This window comes from Nyctereutes procyonoides, unplaced genomic scaffold, assembly GCF_905146905.1.
Source record: "Nyctereutes procyonoides isolate TBG_1078 unplaced genomic scaffold, NYPRO_anot_genome, whole genome shotgun sequence".
Lineage (NCBI taxonomy): Eukaryota > Metazoa > Chordata > Mammalia > Carnivora > Canidae > Nyctereutes > Nyctereutes procyonoides.
In genome coordinates, this window is record NW_026575139.1 from 22,938,615 (window position 1) to 22,958,178 (window position 19,564).

Genomic DNA, 19,564 nt, shown 5'->3' on the forward strand with positions numbered 1-19,564 from the left:
CCCTTCACCTGGCTTCTGAGCGGGAACCCATGGAGATTCCAGTGTGTGTCGGGGGGTGCTCTGGCACAATGAGCGGTGTGCACCTTCCTGGTGCTTCCAGGCCAGGGGGTGTGCCTGCTGATGGTAGTGCATCAAAGCCAGAAAACAACCCAGGCAGGAGCCCCAGGTACACATAGACACATGGGCCCCTGGACATGCTGCTGACCAGAACTGGACCTCATCTCAGAGCCAGCAGGTCAAGTCCAGGATGGAAGGAATGGGGCGTGTGCCGGCAGAGAGGGCCAGAAACCAGACACAGCCAGCCCCTGGGCCCTTTCCACTCCTTGGAGCCTGGCCCTAGGCTTCATGGCGTTGGGGGCCAGAGGGCTGCTTCCCTCCCCACCTGGCCACGCCCAGGAAGGATGGGGTCTGGCATGATGGGTGAGGGGAATGTGACTGTGTTGAGGCCATGGGAGGGAGAGGACTGGCAGTTAGGTGGGCAGGGGGGCTCTCTACACCCAGTTTCCCAGTGTTCTGAGCTGGCACTGAGCCCAAGGAGTTGGGCTTTGGGAAGCAATCACTGCCACCCTGGCCCACCTTCATGAAGCAGCTTTTTTTTTAACCTCACCTTGGGGCTTCCTCGGCCAGCAGCCTCCACCCCTGGGGGCAGAGGAGCCCCCACTGAGTGCTGGAAGGCAGTCCTGAGTCAGGAGCCAGGCCCCTGTTCCTCACAGGAAGTGACATGAGGTGAAACCAAGGATGGTGACTAAGGCCCCAAAGTCCCTGCCTCTGCCTCCCCAGAAACTCTGCAGTCAGGCCAGCCCCAGGGAGCAGAGCCTGTGTAAACACGCCCAGGAGGGGAGGAGGGCTTGCTACATATGAGAAAATGTTAAAAATAAATTAAAAAGCACCGCTGTATCCTGTGGTGGCCTCCACAGGCCCGAGGTCTGAGCGAGGAGGGAGAGTGCGGGGGGTTATCTGCTCAGGGGGATCAGCTCCCTCCTCTGGGCAGCAACAGGGGTGGGCCTCCTCCCATTTCTCCCTAGACGGCTTTGGAGAAGGGTAGAGCGGTTTCCTCCCATCTCTCTGACCCCAGTCCCCTGTCAAGTCTTCCCTCAAGACCTGGGGTCTCTGGGGATGTGGCAGTCCCCTCCCCTGCTGGTAAGTGGCACCCATGTGTAGACCCAGAAAAGGCCACGTTCGCTGTCAGCTGCACATCTCCCGAAGTGAGTCCTCTCTGCCCCAGGCCAATGTGGCAAATGTGGGGACCAGCACCCCATGGCCTGAGACCTTGGATGGGACGGGATGGTGAGTCAGGGGCCACAATGGCGCTGGAACTGGCCTGGCTGGAGTGTAGTCCAGGGGCAGGTTAGGTGTCCTCCCCAGGGCCTGGTGACCCCTGAGGAACTCAAGGGACTGCCCAGCTGGCCCTCCTGCCGGGCCTGGCTCTGGGCCAGAAGCTGCTGGTGTGAAGAGCTGCCAGCCCCTGGTGCTTCCCTGATGGGCACCTGCATCAGCAGAAGCATCGTGTCTCCGTCCCTCCACCCCTCCCTGCTTCCCGCGCACATCCATCTCCCTGGCAGGCTGGGCGCTGGGCAATCTCCACTCCACCCCTGCTGGTGACTACGGTAGGCCTCCGGTCTGCAAGGACGGGGAGGAGGACAAACACGGGCCAGCTGCCTTGTCTGGGGCAGCTTCAGCAGAGAGGACCCTGCCCTGGCCCAGCCCCCCCGGGAAGCCTAGAAGAACTTTCTTAATCTCCACCTCAAAACCTCTCAGTGGACTTCTCCCCAGCACAAGCTCTCTCTACCTGAGATTACAAATTGGCATTCTCTTTCATGTTGGGTTTTTACATTGTCCGAACTGATTGCCAACATTTAAAAATCAGGTCATTTCACACAAAAATCCAGAGCTCTGGCTTCTGAGAAACAGTCATACAATCTGGCAATGCAGGGCCCCCACTCTGAGAATACCTCGGCAGAAGCAGCCCATTAGCTGGCCACCCGGCCCTCCCTGCAGCCCTGCCGTTAATCCCCTGCCTGGCCCTGTGGGTGTGTGAGCTTACAACCCTGGTTCTGATCCTTCCTTATCCGGGGCCTGGCCCCTGGCTGAAGCACAGCCTCTCAGTGAAAAGAAACCTTGCCGGTCACCTTATCCGGCTCCCCTTCCATAACCTGAATCCTCTCGACAGCTTCCCGACAAGTTGCCATCCAGGCTTTGCTTGGATACTTCCAGCAACAGGGAACTCACTATTTCCCAAGCAGCCTGTTTCTAACCTCTCCCCCACATCCTTTTCTCACTTACGCTCCCCTGTTCCCAGGCTCTGCTCCTTCGTGGTGGGCAGCTGCACCCTCGCCCTATCACTTGCCATTGCTTTAGTCTCTAGGACCTTCCCCCAACCCTGCCAACGTCTTTCCACTTTCACGTGTCCACCAGGTATCTCACACTTGACAAGCAGACTGTGCAGACACCAGCTGTCCAGATTCCTCCCTGACAAGCCACATGCCACAGGTCTGACCGTCACTGGTACCCCCAAACCCAGATGGGCTGCTGCATGAGGGGAGCCAGGCCTGAGGCACAAGCATCCTGATCCGGTCTTCATTTTCACAGCAAGGACTGAGGTAATAGAAAAGGGGTGGGGAGTAGCAGTGCCTCCCCACAACCCTTGGGGCCTGCCAGGGGACAGCCTGGGGCCTGAGTGTCCCACTCTATCCCCAGTCATGGTTCCTGGGCCCACCAGGCTGCTCAGTCCCTACAGTCATGCCGAGCCCGGTACAGCTCCGGGCCTGTGACAAAGCCCAGCCGCCCTGCAGGGAGCAGGGAGCACCCCCAGCTTCACCCTTCCAGGCAGAGCTGGAGTAAGCAAGGAGGCCAGGTAGCGGCCTGGGGTTCCTTCCCCCAGCGGGCTCCCCTGGGCTCTCCTATAGCCCCCACAGCCCTGGCCACAGGCTGCAAGGGCATGAGGCCTCTCCTGGGCCAGGGGCTCTGGTCTTGGGCCATGTGGCCTTGGGCCAAGCTCCTGCCATGGGCCACAAAGACCTTTCCCAGGATAATTTCTACCCTGCTTCCCGTTCCCTGGGTCAAGATTCTGCTTCCCAGGGGAGGCAGAACTAGAGGAACTAGAGGAACACCTCCCTCCCTCCCCTACTCCACCCCGTCCAGCCACAGGCTTAGTGGGGTTGAGACAGGACGGACTCACCCCCCCAGAGAGACACCAGCAGAGCCAGCGTCCCCTCCTTGCCCAACCCTGTAGTCCTCAGATCTAAGCACTGGCCTTCTGGCGATTGGCAGATCCATTAGTTTTTTAAGTTTTCCCCCAAACACTTTAAACTTTAGTTATCGGGTTAAAAACTCCAAATAAAATACTAACTGCTTCTTGGCCCAAAGTTAGGGGTCTTGGCCCAGTGGGAGGGGCAGCAGCTGGGGTGGCTGAGCTGAGACAGGCTCTTCCTGCCGCCCTCTCGCCCTGCCCCCCACCAGGCCCTCTCCCCCCACGAACAAGGCCAGTTCTGGCAGGGGGATCCTGGCCCCAAGATGCGGTGAGGCTGGGGCACTGCCGCGCGCCTCACACCCGGATCTGGTACCCATTGAGGTCCGGCATGGCTTTGGGCTCAGAAGGCTTCTTCTCACCGGATGGCCTGCAGGGAAAAAGAGAAGGGGGTGGGGGGTGGAGTGAGTGGCTGGGCAGGGAGGTGGGGGTGGGCGGAACCACAGGGGCTGCTCCTGGGTTGCTCCCCCTCCATTCTCCAAGGTGCCCCAAACGCAGCAGTGAAGGACACGTTGAAGTGTGTTCCCAGAACCCTGCCCTGACCTGCGCTGTCCTGGCTGTGCTCCCCACACTCCCTTACAGGCCTTGCTGGTCACCGGAGGCCCCCTCCCCTGCAGCTGGCTGTCCCCAGCTGCCCTGGGAATCTGTTCTCTATAAAAGCCTCCCGAGTCTAAGGGAAAGACACTGTACCTCGGAGGCCTGCTTGTGCCCCTAAATCATCCCGGAGCTGTGGTTCCTGAACCACACAGATATTGAAGCAAGAGCCAGACGGCCGTGTGGGAGACCAAGGAGAGGAGGCGGCCTGGCATTTTAATGGGCTGTTTCTGCCATCTAGATAGAGACAAACGCCAGACTTGCAGGGGCCAAAGTTATGTTCAAAGCCGCCCAGCAGCTGCCATCTGATGTCAACCTTGCCTAGTGATGCTCTCGGGAGAACTCGTCGTCTGCCAGGAGCCCACCCGTCCCCGCCTCCCTCCCACACAGCTGCCCCCACCCTCTCAGTGGGCCCTCCAGCTCTGGCACCAGTGCCTCACACTGGGTAGCCAGGGGGCCAGTGAATGTGGCTTTCCCTAGGGAAATGGGGCAGCACTGCTCCTGGGAGGTGTCAACCCGGAAACACACAAACCCACCAACCCCGGTCACCTCCCTCTGGTGGAGGCAAAAAAGGAAGGGTGGGGAAAGGGTGAGAAAAGGACAGGGATCTAGAAGACAGAGGGAAAGCCTTCAGGATTCTCCTCGCACCTCGCATGCACGACCCAGTCCCCCCCAGGTGCGACCCCATCCCTTACCGCCTCTCGCTGCGGCTGTTCCTGCGGTGGGGGCTGGACTGGCCGCGCTGCGGGGAGGAGACGTCCTTCTTCCGGTCCTTGGTGGGAGAGGGAGGGCCAGTCCCTTTGCCAATCTTGGTAGAGAAGGAGAAACAAAGACACGGTTAGAGCTGACCAGGAGCCCCTCCTGCGTTGCACTGGTGGAGCAAAAAGCCCCGAGGCCATCCTGTCTCCAGGATCATCCCAAACCTGTTTCCTGGGAACTAAAGCTGCCAGGCAAGGGTTCCCCAGCAGGGCAGCATGCAGTCAGGGGAAGTCACTAGGCTTTGGGATACTGTAAGGAGCCCTGGGCCGTTCACCTGAGCCAGGTAAATGCAACAACTGGGGAAGCAGCCTATGTCTGAATTCTGGGCTGACATCCCACCAGGCCCAAGTGGGACACTGGTCACCTAGCAGATGCTCAGACTGGCAGCTACATATGGTGAAGGAAAAAGGTGAAAAGCAAATAAAACATTTTTATATGGCATGGGCAGCTTGAACTAAAATTTCAAAAAATGGGGTATATGGCAGGGATGCTAGAGAGGAGCAAATAACATGGGGAGCCCTTCACGCCAAATAGATTGGGAATCACAGTGCCTAAGGACAGGCCAACTCTTAGCTCCAACTCTAGGTCCAACGTGCTCCCCCGAAGAACCAGTGTGACTCCAGTGGCAGGAGCCAGGGAGCTGGGAAGCCAGTGATACACAGGGAGGGCCAGTCCCCCCGGAGCTGTGCAGGGTCACTGCCCCTCCCGGGGGGAAAGTGCTGTGACTGCCCGGCAAGGCAGGGCAGCCGAGCTCTAACAGGCCCTGCAGGCACAGTGCCTGCACCTGTGACACACCTGGCATTCCCCATCTGGAGACTGAGCTCCCGCCCACTCTCCTCATGGCCTGTGAGCAAACTCCTTGCCTCCCTTGTACCTGGTTTTCCTGCCCCAAAAATAGAGCTCCTGCAAGCTACCAGCTGGCCTCCTGTGCTCAATAGTGACCAAGCAATGGGGAGGGGCTGAACACCCAGGAGGGGCCAGGCAGGCACCAGGCAAGGCACTCAAATCCAGGGGGACCCAAAGAGAGGCCAGGATTGTGCCCACTGTCTGGCTGCCAGAAGCAAGCTTCTCAGCAGCTCAGCCCACCTGCTGGGGTAGGACAGCCCCTCCTAGCTGCCCTCCTGCTTATCACAGTGGGGAAGAGGGAGAAGGAACCACCACCCTCACCATCTTCCCATGTAAGGCTTCCTTTTTCTGACTTTCTGGTTCTTTATTGAACGTGGGGTCTGGGAGGTCAAGGGTCTGCATACCTAGGGTGGATATAGGCTCCTTGCACCTGGCCCTACCTATTCCTCCAGACAGCCTCTGATTTCCCAACCAAAGGCTCCAAAGGAAGGGTGGCACCCCTGCCCCTCTCCCGGTTCCCACACCCAGCTCACCTGCCTCTTCCTTCCAGGGCCTTCCCCGCCTGCCCAAGCGGACGGTCTCAACGGGAGCAGGGAGCCAAGCCCCTCGGGGCCAGACTCTTCACCCCCATCACCCTCCCTGAGAGCCCCGCCCCTCTGCTGCTGGGGTGGGGGCCAAGGAGAGGGTGTTGGTGGCGGTCCCCAGGGGAGCGGTGCCCAGGGCTGGCGGGCCAGAGCACACTGACCTTGAGCCGCATGTCGCGGGCGTGGCGCTCCAGCTCCTTGCGGAAGTCCTCGCGGCCCAGCCTGTCCACGTCCAGCACCGAGTGCTTCCACTCGATCTGCTCCACGCTGTGCGGGTCGTGGGACACGCACTGGCCCAGCTTGACCTTCTTCAGCACGTGCCAGCAGCGGCCGTAGGCGGCCTCGTAGTCCAGCACGAGCTCGCTGAGCGTGCGGAAGGCCGGCGGCTTGTACATCAGGTCCTCGCGCCGGCTCATGCCCAGCGCCCCGTAGCGGCCGCCGAAGTTCACCCCCAGCACGATGTGGCGGAAGTAGTTCCCTGAGAAGTAGGTCTTGAAGCTGATGGGGAAGCGCTCCAGGGTGGGCATGCTGTTGGTGAGGTAACTGGACCCGCCAGCCCAGCTAAGGAAACAGCTCGAGGGGTGCAGGGGCCTCCCCTCCTCCCCCAGTGCCCTGCACCCCGGGGACCTGAGCTGGAGGACTCCCGCCCCCCGCAGCCTGGCATGCAGTAGGTGCTCAATAAAGTAACCTGTAGGGTCAGGGCTCTCAGCGGCCGCTGCCGCGAGGTCAAGCTGTTACCAGCTATCTGTGAGTTCCTCGCTGCAAACCGCAGGGCCCTCCAGAGTCCTCCCGGCTGAAGGAGGGATGAGGGAGGCCTGCTGCCAGCCCCCTCCCTCCCTCCCTCCCTCCTGTCAGTCACACACATTTCCCCACACTCGCCCCTACAGGCTCGCAGACACACTGTCTTGTCTTCTCTCTCTCACACATACACTTCTCCCAGATGCTCACAGTTCTGTGCTCTTTCTCTCACTGCTGCCGCCCAACACACACACGTGCTTGCCCACCGCCCTTTGCACACAACCAGGTCCTCCCGGGAGGCCAGTGGAGCCTGAGCCGGCTGCCCCCCACCCTCACGCCCTCCTACCCCTCCTGCTCCACTTGTTCAGTCTCTCCATCCACCAGGATTTCCCACCCAGGACCTTCAGCACCAGCTCTTCCCTTTGGCCAGAGGGCTGTCCCCCGTCCACCTGAGCCTGCCCCTCTTAGCCATAAACTCCTGAGAACAGGGACCTTGTATGACCATGTTCCTCAATGCATGTCTGGGGCTCAGCCCAGAGCCAGGCACCCAGTAGTTACTCAGTGAGCTCTACTTGAACACCTGAGTCAAAGGAGGTGAGCAGAGAAAACCATGGAGCAGACACCCTGTGCAGGCACCGCGCCAGGTGTCCTCCACACAATGACTGGTTCAGTGGTCCCAACCACCTTGCCAGATAGGCACTACCATCATGCCCTTTTGTGGAGGAAGACCCCACAGGTCAGAGATGTTGGGGAACTTGCTTGGGGTCACACAGTCAGTCGGCTGCTGAGCTAGGATTCAGGTCCGGGTCAGCCTGCCCCCAAAGCCTGTGCTCTCGGCCCCTCCAGGACTTACTGAGCCCCACTCCTTGCAAGTGTCTGACGACACAGATGAACAAGGCACACGCTCAGCATGCAGCCAGGAGACATGGAAGCAAACTCAGTACAGTGTCCGCAGTGTGTGCAGCAAACAAGGGGGCTGTGGCAGTTCTGTGGGGGACACTGGGGAGGGGCCCCCGCCCATACCAGGGAGCTTCTCCTGTCGTCTTCCTGTCCAGGAGCCCCCAGGTAACCTCTGAAAGGCCTCTGGGACCATGGCATCCTGCCTGGAGCAGCTTCTGTGAGCTTTGAGGGGAGAAAGCAGAGTCTCCCCCCTACAGTGTGGCTGGGAACCTCAACTTTGGTGTGTGTGGCCCCTGAAGAAGAGAATGGGGGGTCGTGGAGGAGGCTTGGGCAGTGGCCTGAGGTTCTCATGCACATCCCCGCAAAGAACCCTTTACACAGGGCCATGCTTGTCCAGCTCTGTGGAGGTGGGCCTGCCTGTCGGCCGACCACCACCCCAACGGAGTTAGCTCTAGGGGCCTCTGCGGAAGTGGGACTGAGGAGGCGCCCCGGTGGTCTCTCTGAATAATTTAAGGTAGGTATGGCTGTGAGGGGTGGGGGGAGTGTACCCCCTGGACCATGGCCCTCCTTGGAGAAGCCGTGCTCCTGACCTGACCATCACATTCTCCTCCCTGATCTGTCCTAGAGAATGGAGTCCTTGTTCTGTTAGGCAGCAGCCCCCTTGCCCTTTCTGCAGCACTAAGCCAGGCATCTATACTGGGTATGGGGTATGTGTGTGGGGGGGGGTGGGGGGGCAGACAGAATATTTAAGAGCTGGGAGGTACTATGGGCAGCAAGAGATGGTGGGGGTGGGCAGAGATGACTCAGGACTGGCCTTGAACTGGTAAGACTGAGTGATGGGCACATGGGATTCCTTATATTGTTCTGTTTGTACAAGCTTAACAGTTTTCCATCATAAAACTAAAGGCCATTGCTAAGGCACAGACGAATGAGAACGGAGACCCGGCCATAAACACCTGTCTCCCTCCTGCGCTGACCAGGAGTTGGTCTGTCCCACTTCATGACCCTGGTAACCCAGCTCTAGGCCTCAGTTCTGCCCGTTGGATGGGGGTGACCCAGAAACTCTGCTTTTTAAAAAAGGCAGTTTTGTTTTAAAGACCCCATCCATCATCTCTATGAATCTACAATGTCCTGGAAATGCCAACTTTTGGGCATTCAAATGGCTTCTCCCAGACTGTCTGGTTCTCAGAAATGGCACAACAGCCTTTTGTGAGACCATGTGCCCTGATTTGGGGTTCAGAGAACATAGTCACTGTGTTCACATGATGTAAAAAAGACCTGCCTAGGGGCACCTCAGTGGCTCAGGCAATTAAGCATCTGTCATGATCTCAGAGTCCTGGGATTAAACCCAGAGTGGAGTTGGGCTCCCTGCTCAGCAGGGAATCTGCTTCTCCCTCCCACACCACTCATGCTTTCTCTCTCAAATAAATAAATAAATAAATAAATAAATAAATAAAATCCTTTAAAAAAAAAAAAAAGCAGGCCTGGAAAGTTAGCAACTGAGGTGTTGGGGATGGAGCCCACCGCTGCCCCAAGAACCCCTTCGTTTTGGGATCAAGCTCATGACTGCTGGGAGGGCTTGGAGCTCATTCAGCCCTCCCCTTCCAGAGGAGGAAGCTGGAGCTCAGACAGGCTGAGCCCACCTGCCCCTAGTCTCCGAGGGCCAAGGAAGGATACATTCCCAGGATCACGGCTTCCAGGCATTTGATTGGCAGAGCCTCTTTGGTCATTTCCTTGGCCAAGTCCATCAGCCTGGGGGAAGGGAAGCAGAACCATGAGGACACAGCCTCCAGGCCCTTCCAGTGGGGGAGGGTCAGGAGCGGGGAGAAGATGGTCTAGAAGTGCTACAGGACTGAGAGCCCCTTCCCTTCCAGCTCAGGCCCAGCCTGTGCACCCCCTGCCCCCAAGTCCTGAGCCTGAGCAGGAGGAGAAGAGGCAGCCACAAAAGATAAAGAAGGAGGCCCCTTCCCCCTTTTCTACCCCCTTTCACTTCCTCCTCCCACCCCAGGCTCCTACTCCAAGGACTTCTGGGAGAGAGGAGCATGAATGGGGGGTGGGGTGGGGGGCATGCCCTGGTAGGCAGGGTTTTGACCCTCACTGGGCTGGGGGCTTTCTATGAAGACAGTGTTGCCAGGGCCAGTGGGAAAGCATGCCCGGGATGCTGGGAACCTTGGCATTGCTCTTGTCCCTTTTGGAGCACAGTGAACACCTCTGTCTCAATCAGGGCTTCTCCAAAGAGCTTGTAATTGATTACAACTGCTCCTCTGCAGCTGGCCAGCTGCCCGGGGCACAGACACAGGATCTCAGGCAGTGAGCTCCCCAGTGACAAACCCCAGCCTGCTCTGAACTTCCAATTCAGGCCACTTTGAGACAGCCTATTCCTGAGGCCTGGTTCCCTCACCGTATGCTGTTCCCAGCCCTGGAACACTGGCCTGGCCACTGGCTTTGCCCAGGAGGGTGCTGGATTCCTCCATCGCACTGAGGCTGGAGCTGGGCCCCTAGCATACAGCAGCCAGAGCATAATAAGAGCGAAGCTTCTCGGTTAGAGAGGCTGGACTCTACCCAGGGGTTTGGGGACGGGGTAATTAAGTCATTTAGCAAACCATTTAAAGTATTTCTCGTAAGAAAGCAAACATGGACAGATAATGTGTGGAGAAAGATATAAAATTCACATTAGTTTTTAAAACAGAGTTTTAAGCTTTGGGCTGAGGCCCCAGACCCAGCAGGGGCATTCACCCTTCACTCTCCTCTGCCTTCAGGGCTTCTTTGGGGTGAAACCAGCCAGGGGTCTACAGGGGGTGGTGGAATGGGAAGTGAGAGATGCAGTGTTGTCTCCAGTGGGGTCCCTGCTTCTCAGACACTGGGACTTGCACAAAATGACTAGAAGAGAGTCCAATAAGGCAAAGGGGGCGGCATACAGGTCCCCAGCAATGGGAAGTACGTGAGCAGTTGCAGGGCATGGAGAGAACGGGAGGGCTGGCTCTCTCCTGCTAGGCTCATCTCTTGTTTAAAAAAAGAAAAAAAAAGGGATCTCTGGGTGGCTCAGTGGTTTGGCGCCTGCCTTTGGCCCAGGGTGTGATCCTGGAGTCCCGGGATCGAGTCCCACATCGGGCTCCCTCCATGGAGCCTGCTTCTCCCACTGCCTGTGTCTCTGCCTCTCTCTTTCTCTCTGTGTGTCTCTCATGAATAAATAAATAAAACCTTTAAAAAAAGAAAAAAAAGAAAAAAAGGATGAGGCTAGACATCTACCTGGGACCACCCTCTGTCAACACCAGGGCAAGGTGGGGGGCTACCCATCACTCTCCCAGCTCAGCATGGATGTTGGGGTTTCCTTTCCATCAGGGGAGCCCTGGATATTCATCTTGGCCAGGATTTTCCCCTTTATGACAACATCAGAGCCCCGCCATGGTACCTGCCCCCAACCCTACCTCCACCCTCGCTGGCTCCCCTGGAAGATGTCCCTGCCTGCCTCATAAGCTTCTACCCAAACGCTGTCCCCAGGCACTGCAACCTGGCTGGGGACACAGCCCGGATGCAGAGAGACAAGGTGCTCCCCAAACTTACCCTGTCAGAGGTCTGCTCTTCTTAATTTCAAAGAACTGTGTCCCTGTGTGATTGTACCTGTGGGTGCCAGTTAAGGGCTTTCTAGCCAGGTCTGGAAGAGCTGCGCCCCTCTGCCCCCCTGCCCACCCCCCCTCCACCCCAGACCTTGGGGCCAGACACCTCTGGGGTGCAGACTGGGTAAGGATCCCACAAGCTGCTTCCACAAGGCACTTAAGGCTGGAACATCAGAAAGGAGATGCCAGCCCAGCTCTCCCCTACACAGTGGCGGGCTGTGGGGCAGGCAGCCCGGCCAGCCAGGGCCCGGAGAGATGGAGCAGCAAGGTGAGTGGAGGGGAGGCTGCACTGGGGGTCCACTGCAGCTCATCTGCTGGGTGCTGCTCCTGAGCCAACTGCCTTCCCCATCTCGGGCCACAGCTTCCCCATTGGGAAATGGAAGGGCTGGACCTGGTTTCCAGTAATGAGCCTGTCTTTCCTCCTTAGGCACCATGCCTAGTCCTCCCATCCCTGGCACATGTGCAGCTAGAAGGGAGAGGACTCAGGGCACACAGCTCTGGGCCTCTCCATCGAGGCCCAGAGCAGGGATACTGGGGAATCGGGCTCTGGGATTCAGGTCTTTCCATGCTAGGCAACTGGCCTCGTACATGGGAAGAAAAAGGCAAAGAACTAGGAGAATGTTCCAAGATGTAGAAGTGATGTCCTGGAGCGTCAAAGCCTTTTTCTCCTGCATCTGCCTCCCCCTATCTCTTTCAAACCAGCTTTTCAACTGCCCCAAGGGAGAGTTTCCCCACTCTCCTTCTGCTAGGTCTGGATGGACAGCAGAGGAGGAGGTCTGTGCTGGTGGACCTAGGCTTGACAGTCTTAGCCGTGGGTCTCTCCGAGGACATTTCTCCCATCACAGGGAAGACGAGGAAGGAAGTGGGTGGCAGAGGGGGTCTGGCACTCATCAGATAAAAGACTCCCACAGCCAGGCTGTGCTGGCATCACTCGCCGGGCACAGAGATGCCCTGTGAACAGCATTATTGGGGGCTGTAGAATGGGGTTGCTCTCCTGATGCTTCTCCAGCCCTGTCTGAAAACCAGTCCCACTTGGTCTTTGGACCACTGCACCAGCCAGATGGTGGCCATAACCTCGAACTGAGGAGGATACTGCAGCTCCCTGATGTAGCGCTGCACAGCTTCCAGGCGCTCAGGGACAGGTGTAGAGGGCTGGAACGTAGGCACACTCGGTATGGGAATCTAGAGACAGGGAAAGAGCTTTAGTTAGAAGAGGGAGGCTAACCCTGGAGCTTCCTGCCCACCTGACACCCAGGAGTAGCCCCAGAGAAGTCACCGCCTGGAGAAGCCCCCCATACTTTCCCTCCTGTCCTGAACCTTCCAACTCCTTCCGGAGACTCTGGTCGGGCCCCGATCGTGGCCCTTTCTTTCCCTCCTGGCACTTGACAGCATTCCTCATTTGGAGCTTATGTTGATGTTTCGATTTTATGATTATTTAATAATTTTAGGAAAGCACAGGTTGACTCACCAGCTTTTTTGAATTTTAAATGTTCATGAACTTCAAGGTTCAACAAGAATACCAATATTGGGGTCACATCCATTCACGTTTGGGGTGTGCTCTGGTTTAAGTGCTGGATCAAAGTGGATTTATCTGGTGTCCCCTTCCCCCAGGGACCTGCCTGGGCTGGGGGAGTGCTCCTTCCATGAGGGTGAGAGCACCCCAGCATCGCAGCACCTCGGGAGGGACTTGGGTCCCCTGTGCCTTGGGAGGCACAGGCTTGCCAGCTGCGGCCTGAATTGCCAAGGACTAGGTCAGTGGAAGCTGGCTAGAGGAATAGGTTTGGGGACAGGTCTTGCTGTGAATCTACTTGCCATGGTCTAGCCACTTTGGAGGGGTTTCATGGAGGCACAGGGGCTCCAAGTCCCTGCAAGCCCCTCCCTTTCCTGCCAGCTCCACACCTATAATCAACAGAGCAACCATGTAATGAAGAGGGCACTCCTCCTCCCCAGAGGAGACTTTTTAATGCCTGGCCCAGGAAGGGGAGAGATGGGGGTGGCCAGGAACCAGTGAGCTGCCCAGCAGCATCCAGGAAAGAGGCCACTGTACAGATGTGTCCCCTAGACTGCAGGCCCCCTCCTCAGGCCAGGGGAGCCTGAATCCTAGTAGGATCTGTTTGGCTACGAGTCAGGGAGGCTGAGGTGGCCAAGAGAAGCACCAGCTGGGGTTCTCTGGGGTTACGGAACTGACTTCTTTAGGTAGAAGAACCAGACTGCCAACAAGGCCCCCCTGTCTGGGCTTCCTCTTGGCCACAAGGACATCCTGCTGGGAGGTGGCCTCAGGCTCCTCACAGAGGAGTCTCCTGCTCTACTCCCAAGGCCTCCACCTCCACCCACCAGTCCCCACAGATCTCTCTCATCCAGCAGGCTGGGGCTGCTGAGAGTCTCAGTCTGCATGAATAGGGATACGTGTGAGAGAAAGGGTAAAGCAGGAGCCCTGTCTGTGGGAACCTGGGGTACGGCTGGGGTAGGAGGGGGTCTCCCTGTAATGAGATGGTGGCACAGCCTTTAAAGTAACAGGGCTGCGACGTCTGGGGCTCTAATGTAGAGGGAAGTGACACAGCGGTGATCACTGCACACTCATGTCTGGGGTGCCACTGACGACAGAGGACAAAGGACAGGTTCTGACTTGTCCTATCCACTCTAAAGGGTGAAGAAGATGCAGGAGGGGAGGCCTGGGTCGGTCAGGGGAGTCCAGAGCAACAGCTCTGCATGAACTTCCTGTCTCTTCCTTGTGGTCCCCTCCTTCCTGGCTGGGCAGTCCCCAGCAGCTGACAGCCCTCTCTGGAGGAAGCAGTTTCCCCTTTCACACACATTGCTGGCCACATTGACGCCACCACTTATAGTCACCAGGGGGGTGGAAGTCCCAGGATGGTGGAGGGGGGGGCTCTCCTTCTTCTTGCCTGACTATTCTGTACCAGATGAACTCCAGAACTCTCTGAGGGCTTGGCCTAGCCTTCCCTGTGTCAGGATATGGGGTGAAGGGGGTGGTGGGAGAGAAACTGGAAAATTTCCTTTGCAATATGAACAGCATGGCACCTATCTCCTCAGGTGGAAAGTCCCTGAGAGGCAGGTGGGTCATCCTCTTCTCATGCGAGGCCGTCCCGGGACTTCCAGGAGCTCTGGATAGAGATGGAATATGCCCTCCCTTGAGACATTCCCAAGAAGGAGGGAGCTCTAGTCAGAGGGTCCTTCACCTATGCTTACCAGAACCATCCCTGGGTCAGAGCCTTGCCTGCCATCCAGAGAACCTCTGGGAGAGGGAAATGACCCCAAGAGAGGCAAAGAAAGATATGGGATTTACAAGCAGGGCCTCAAAGACCACCACCCCGAGGCTTAGCTGGAAGGATCTGTCTGGCCAGCTGCCCGACTCACGTCAACTTGTGTTAACCAGCGTGGACGGCGCTGACAGCGTTCTTTGGAACATTCACATATGCATTCGCTCCAAAACAAACTGGCAGGATCCTGGACATCCAAATGACCAGGCCCGCTTTAGGACTGGCAGCCTGGATTGGCCCCCCGACCCCCACCTGCAAAGCAGGAGCCAGGCTGTGCCAAGGGGTGCTGTTAAGTGAGCTTCGCGGCAGTGAGCACTGTTGAATACCCGGATCTCAGGAACAACTCCTCCTCCACTACCAAGGCCAGAGGTTACCCTTGCTCTGCGACCCCTACACTCCTGAATTCTATGAAGACATTCTCCCTGGTGGCATCCACTTCAGCCCAGCACCACGAGGAGGCTTTGGGGAGGAGGAACCGCCAGCAGACAAACGTGTGGGCAAGAGGCAGGGCGGCCTAGGTATGGACAGAGCCGGTGTTCGAACCAGACCCTCACAATCCACATCCCAGCTCGGCCACTCACTGTCTGGCATCAAATTCCTGAATGTCTCTCTGTTCTGTACACCAGATGCCTCATCTGTGAAATGGGCGCCACCGCAGAACCAACCTCACAGCATAAATGAGATGCTGTGCGTCGGGGCCTTGGAGAGGGGCTGGCACATGGCTAAGATTCAACAGCTGCTCACCTTCACCATGGGGCGTGCCAGAGCGACTGGTCAGCACACGCTGATGCCGGCCGCGTGGCTGCCTGGAGGAGATGTCCAAATCCCCGTTGTGCAGGAGCCCCGGGGCCAGAGCCACGGTCAGAAGACCTTCAGCGGCTGGGTCTGGGAAGAGTGGCCACTGAGCTTTGAAAGGTGGTGGCGGCTTGCAACATCAAGGAGAGATTCTTATGAAAAAACACAAACTGTTCCTGGACCTGAGATCCTTTAGAAACGGGCTGCCCTTCAACGAACTGTATCATCCATCCTCTAAAGCAGCTGTGGGGTGGCCATCGCACCCTCAGGCCTTGCTCCATTTGCTGGGTACACATCACATGCTCACCTGTTTCACATGTTCACTTCATCCATTCCTCCCAAATCCCTTGGACCCCGGGATTGCTACTATCCCCATTTGACAGCTGAGGAAACTGAGGCACAAGGAGGCTGCATGCCTTCCTCACAAAAATGGTTATGAGAGAATCAGCATTTGAATAAGCTGGATTTTTCTGCCAAGCTCTTCTTATCACACAGTCCAGGGCTCCCAGACTGAACCATGGGCAGGGGCCAGGCAGGTAGCACAAAGGGGTAAGGCAGGTGGGAAGGGTGGGGTAGGGACGGTGGCCAATTGCGAGAGGGGGAACCGCTCTTCAGCTCCAGCTGCCAGCTGCTATGTGGGATCACAGATTCTCCGTTCCCAGATCTTCTCATTTTCTGAAAGGATGCCCAAAATCTGGATCTTAACGTGAAATCTCCCAATTTTATATTTTGGCTCAAGTGATCTTTTAAAACATTATTGCCATCCCAACAAAATAGCTCTGGGGCCCACCCTGATGTGAGCTCTGCAGAGAATGCCACTATGCCACCTCTAAGGACATGGCTAGTTGGGGAGGGGCCAGCCTAGGGGTTAATCCCCTCTGTTGCTGGCACTCTGGTGGCTCCCAGACTTTAGGGCTCCTTTCTACTCTGGGCTAAGGTCCAAGAGGAACCTCATACATACATGCAGGTTCTCAGTCTGTGATATTTGTCCCGTAGTTTAAGGAGGGTGAGTTTAGAATTTTTCCAGTCTGCTCACAAAACCCCTTCCGCTCCACCATACTGTCAGTTGTGACATCCCCTCTACCCCCAGACAAGAACCTCATTTCTCCCTTGTGTCTTTCCTCTACGTGATGGTTGAAGATGATGAGATGACATTACAGACCAGTTACTAATGAATTCGCTGATTTTTTTTTTTTAGTCTTCAGGAGTGGTAACAGTTTTGCAGGGAACCATTCACACTCCCCCGTAGCCTGATTTAGATATAAGCAAGTGGCTGGAGAGCTGTCTGCTAACTACCGACTTGCTGCTATGGGGGAAGCATGTGGCTCTGGCCCTCTTGGCACAGACACTGCGTGAAATCTAGCCTCCCCTCCTGATGAAAGATATGAAACGAGGTAACACACATCCAATAATAACTACTGGTTTGAGACTCTACTGTTCGTTAAACGCTTTGACCCCGAGGTTCTCATTTAATTTTCCCCACAATCCACTCCATCGTACAGGTGAGAAAACTGGCTCAAATAGGTTGAGGGCCTACTCGAGTTCACACAGATAGGCAGGCGATCAAAAACATATCCTTTGATGCAACAGTTCCTTTCCAGGAATTTATGCCAAGGAAATAACCAGAGATGGACCCCCCCAAAAATATGTGTTAGAATGTTCGCCACAGTGTTCATCTTAAGAATATTAGAAACAATGTCCAATTGTTGGGGATTAGCTTCATAGATATCAAGTTTCTACATGGACAATTACGTAGCCACACAAAATTAACCCACATTTTATTTCCCCTGGAAATATTAGACCATTGCTCAGTCTTCAACCTCTGAATTCCCTTTGCCCAGAAGACAAGTTCTGATGGCTCTACCAATAACTTGGTAAAAATGAAACAGAACAGGCCATCTCTGTGTCTACTCTACATTAAGGGCCACTCTCCCTGGCCCCTTTCCTTCTCACCTGAGCAAGCTCTGACCTTTGCCCCCAGGGCTTCTCTTTGGGCATTTCTGCACTGGGGACAGTGTTTCCTTGGTCTTAATCATAATGTTAAAAAACCCAAAATTTGTGTGTGTGAAAACCTGTTCTGTGCCAGGTATACAGAAGACCCTGTAAAGACAAAGATGAATGAGACACAGCCTCAGCCTTCATGGGTAATGCAAATGAAGGACAGCCATCACGGAGCCAGCCCTGCACAGAAAGATGATTTAACTTTACTCCTCTCCACAGGCTCTTTTCTTACTGCCCCGAATTTAGCATCTAGCAAGCCCACAGACCTGTGGTTGAGTCCTCGCTCTGTGACCCCTTACTAGCTGTGGGACCCTGAGTTCCTACCTGAGTTTTCAGCTTTTCCGTCTGTAAAATGGGACCCCAAGCCCCACCTGTTTCACAAGGCTGTCAGAGAACTCAGTGGGATAAGGCATGAAAATATTTTCCTAACACCTGAACTCCTGTATCCTCCTTAGTCATTCGTTACCTCTCTGCCCACGGTTCATCGGCTTAGCAAATAAGACATAAGCCACATCAGTGTACTTGTCAGTTAATCTGCTGCCCTGCCCACAAAACATGGATATTTAACAAGAGATGGAAGAGAGGGAGCCTGGCTGGCTCAGCCAGAAGAGCACGTGACTCTTGATCTCCGGGTCATGAGTTCAAGCCCCACTGGGGTATAGCGATTACTTAAAAAACAAAAAAACAAACAAACAAAAAACATAATAAATAAGAAGAGAGGGAAGAGTGCCTCTTGGAAACAGGGTATTTGGACCTCACAGAACCTCAACGGCAGTTGAGAGAAAATCCTTCTGGACAGATAGAACCTGGGTATATTTTTGAAGTGTTACCATGCCGGTGGTCCCCAACCCCACCAAGGAAAGTGTGGTTTTGCTCTCCCAGCCCCAACATCACTAAAACCCTAGACACCACTCCCCCCAACCCACCCTCACACACATCTCTCACCTTGGGCAGGTCTGTGGCCCCCCGGATCCGCTGGGCCACCTTCTCTCCATCGGGGTGGATCTTGGCCACGTGCTTCCACATCCTCTCCCAGGTGGCCTCGTCCACAGGCAGCCCACCCCGGTTGACAAAGAAGGGGATGCCTCCATCTCGCAGGTCCTCTTCCCCTTCCTCTTCTGGCTCATCGTCTCTCTGGGCTGAGGCCCCGTCACTGGTCTCCAGACGTCTGACCCCAGAGGGGGCAGCAGTGGCAGTGGTGGCAGCACCGCTGCTGCCACCCCCAACCACCTTCTTCCCCCCGGGCATCCCCGAATTCTTGGCGGGGGGTGGGGTGGGGTGGGAGTATGTATCGGGAGGCAGGAAAAAATAGGTGGCTCACTGGAGGCCTCCCACACACCAGCTGCGGAGATAACACATGGCCAAACAGAGTGCAGGGCGCCTTTAAGAAACCAGGGCGTGGCTCCTGTACAATAAAATACTACTCGGTAAGAAGAAAAAAAAAAAGAAAGAAAGAAAAGAAAAGAAATCAGTGCCTCAACGTGAAGTGGGGGTAGAGAGGTGGCTGTCCGCGGCGGGAGGGCGGGGGTCGGCCTCGGAGGCTTTGCTCCTTTTGTGAAGTGGGATAGAGAGCACACCCCCGGGCTGGCAGCCTTCACAACGCCCCCCGATTTGACAGCGAGGACAATGACGGGCAGCAGTCTGGGCTTGCGGAGGAGAGAAGCCAAAGGGAAACTGAGGCCAGACAGCTCCGACCTGCGGCCACAGAGGGTCAAGGCACCGGCGCCCAGGCCGAGCGGGCGCCCCAAGTCCCAGTTTTGGAGAGAATAGATTCGCCTCCAAAATAGCGCACGCTCCCAGCAGCGCGCGCTCCGGGGGGCTCCGGGGGGCTCCGGGGGGCTCCGGGGCGACCCGGGCGCATCAGCTCCGAGCCGGGCCGCCCGCAGCGGAGGGGGGCGAGGGGCGCGACCAGCCCGGGAGCCGAGGCGCGCGGCCCGCGGGGCGCGGGGAGGGGGCGCTCATTCCACGCCCGCGGCCGGCCCCCGCACGGCGGGCTTTGTCTCGGCCCCCGCGCCCTCGGCCCCTCGGTGATGCGCGGGGGGCAGGGCGCGGCGGGGCGCGGCGGGGCGCGGCGGGGCGCGGCTCAGCGGGCGGACGGCGGGCACCCGGCGCCGCGCAGCGCCAGCCGAGCCATCGCGGGGCGCGGGGCTCGGCGGGGCCGGGCCGGGGTCACCGGGCGGCGGGCTCCGGCTGCGCGGTCGCGGCCCC

The 19,564-nt window shown here is 57.0% G+C and overlaps 1 protein-coding gene across 1 annotated transcript; it reads right to left on the minus strand.

The window, feature by feature from the left end:
• Positions 1-1,795: 1,795 nt before the first annotated feature.
• VASH1 (vasohibin 1) lies at positions 1,796-19,348 on the minus strand. Its single transcript, XM_055304376.1, has 7 exons — positions 18,302-19,348; positions 12,379-12,467; positions 11,233-11,289; positions 9,346-9,420; positions 6,192-6,573; positions 4,537-4,649; positions 1,796-3,617 (listed from the first exon to the last, which is right to left on the minus strand). Exons 1-7 carry the CDS (start codon positions 18,602-18,604, stop codon positions 3,545-3,547), a joined length of 1,092 nt encoding a protein of 363 aa, XP_055160351.1. The 5' UTR covers positions 18,605-19,348; the 3' UTR covers positions 1,796-3,544.
• Between the last annotated feature and the right edge of the window lie 216 nt (positions 19,349-19,564).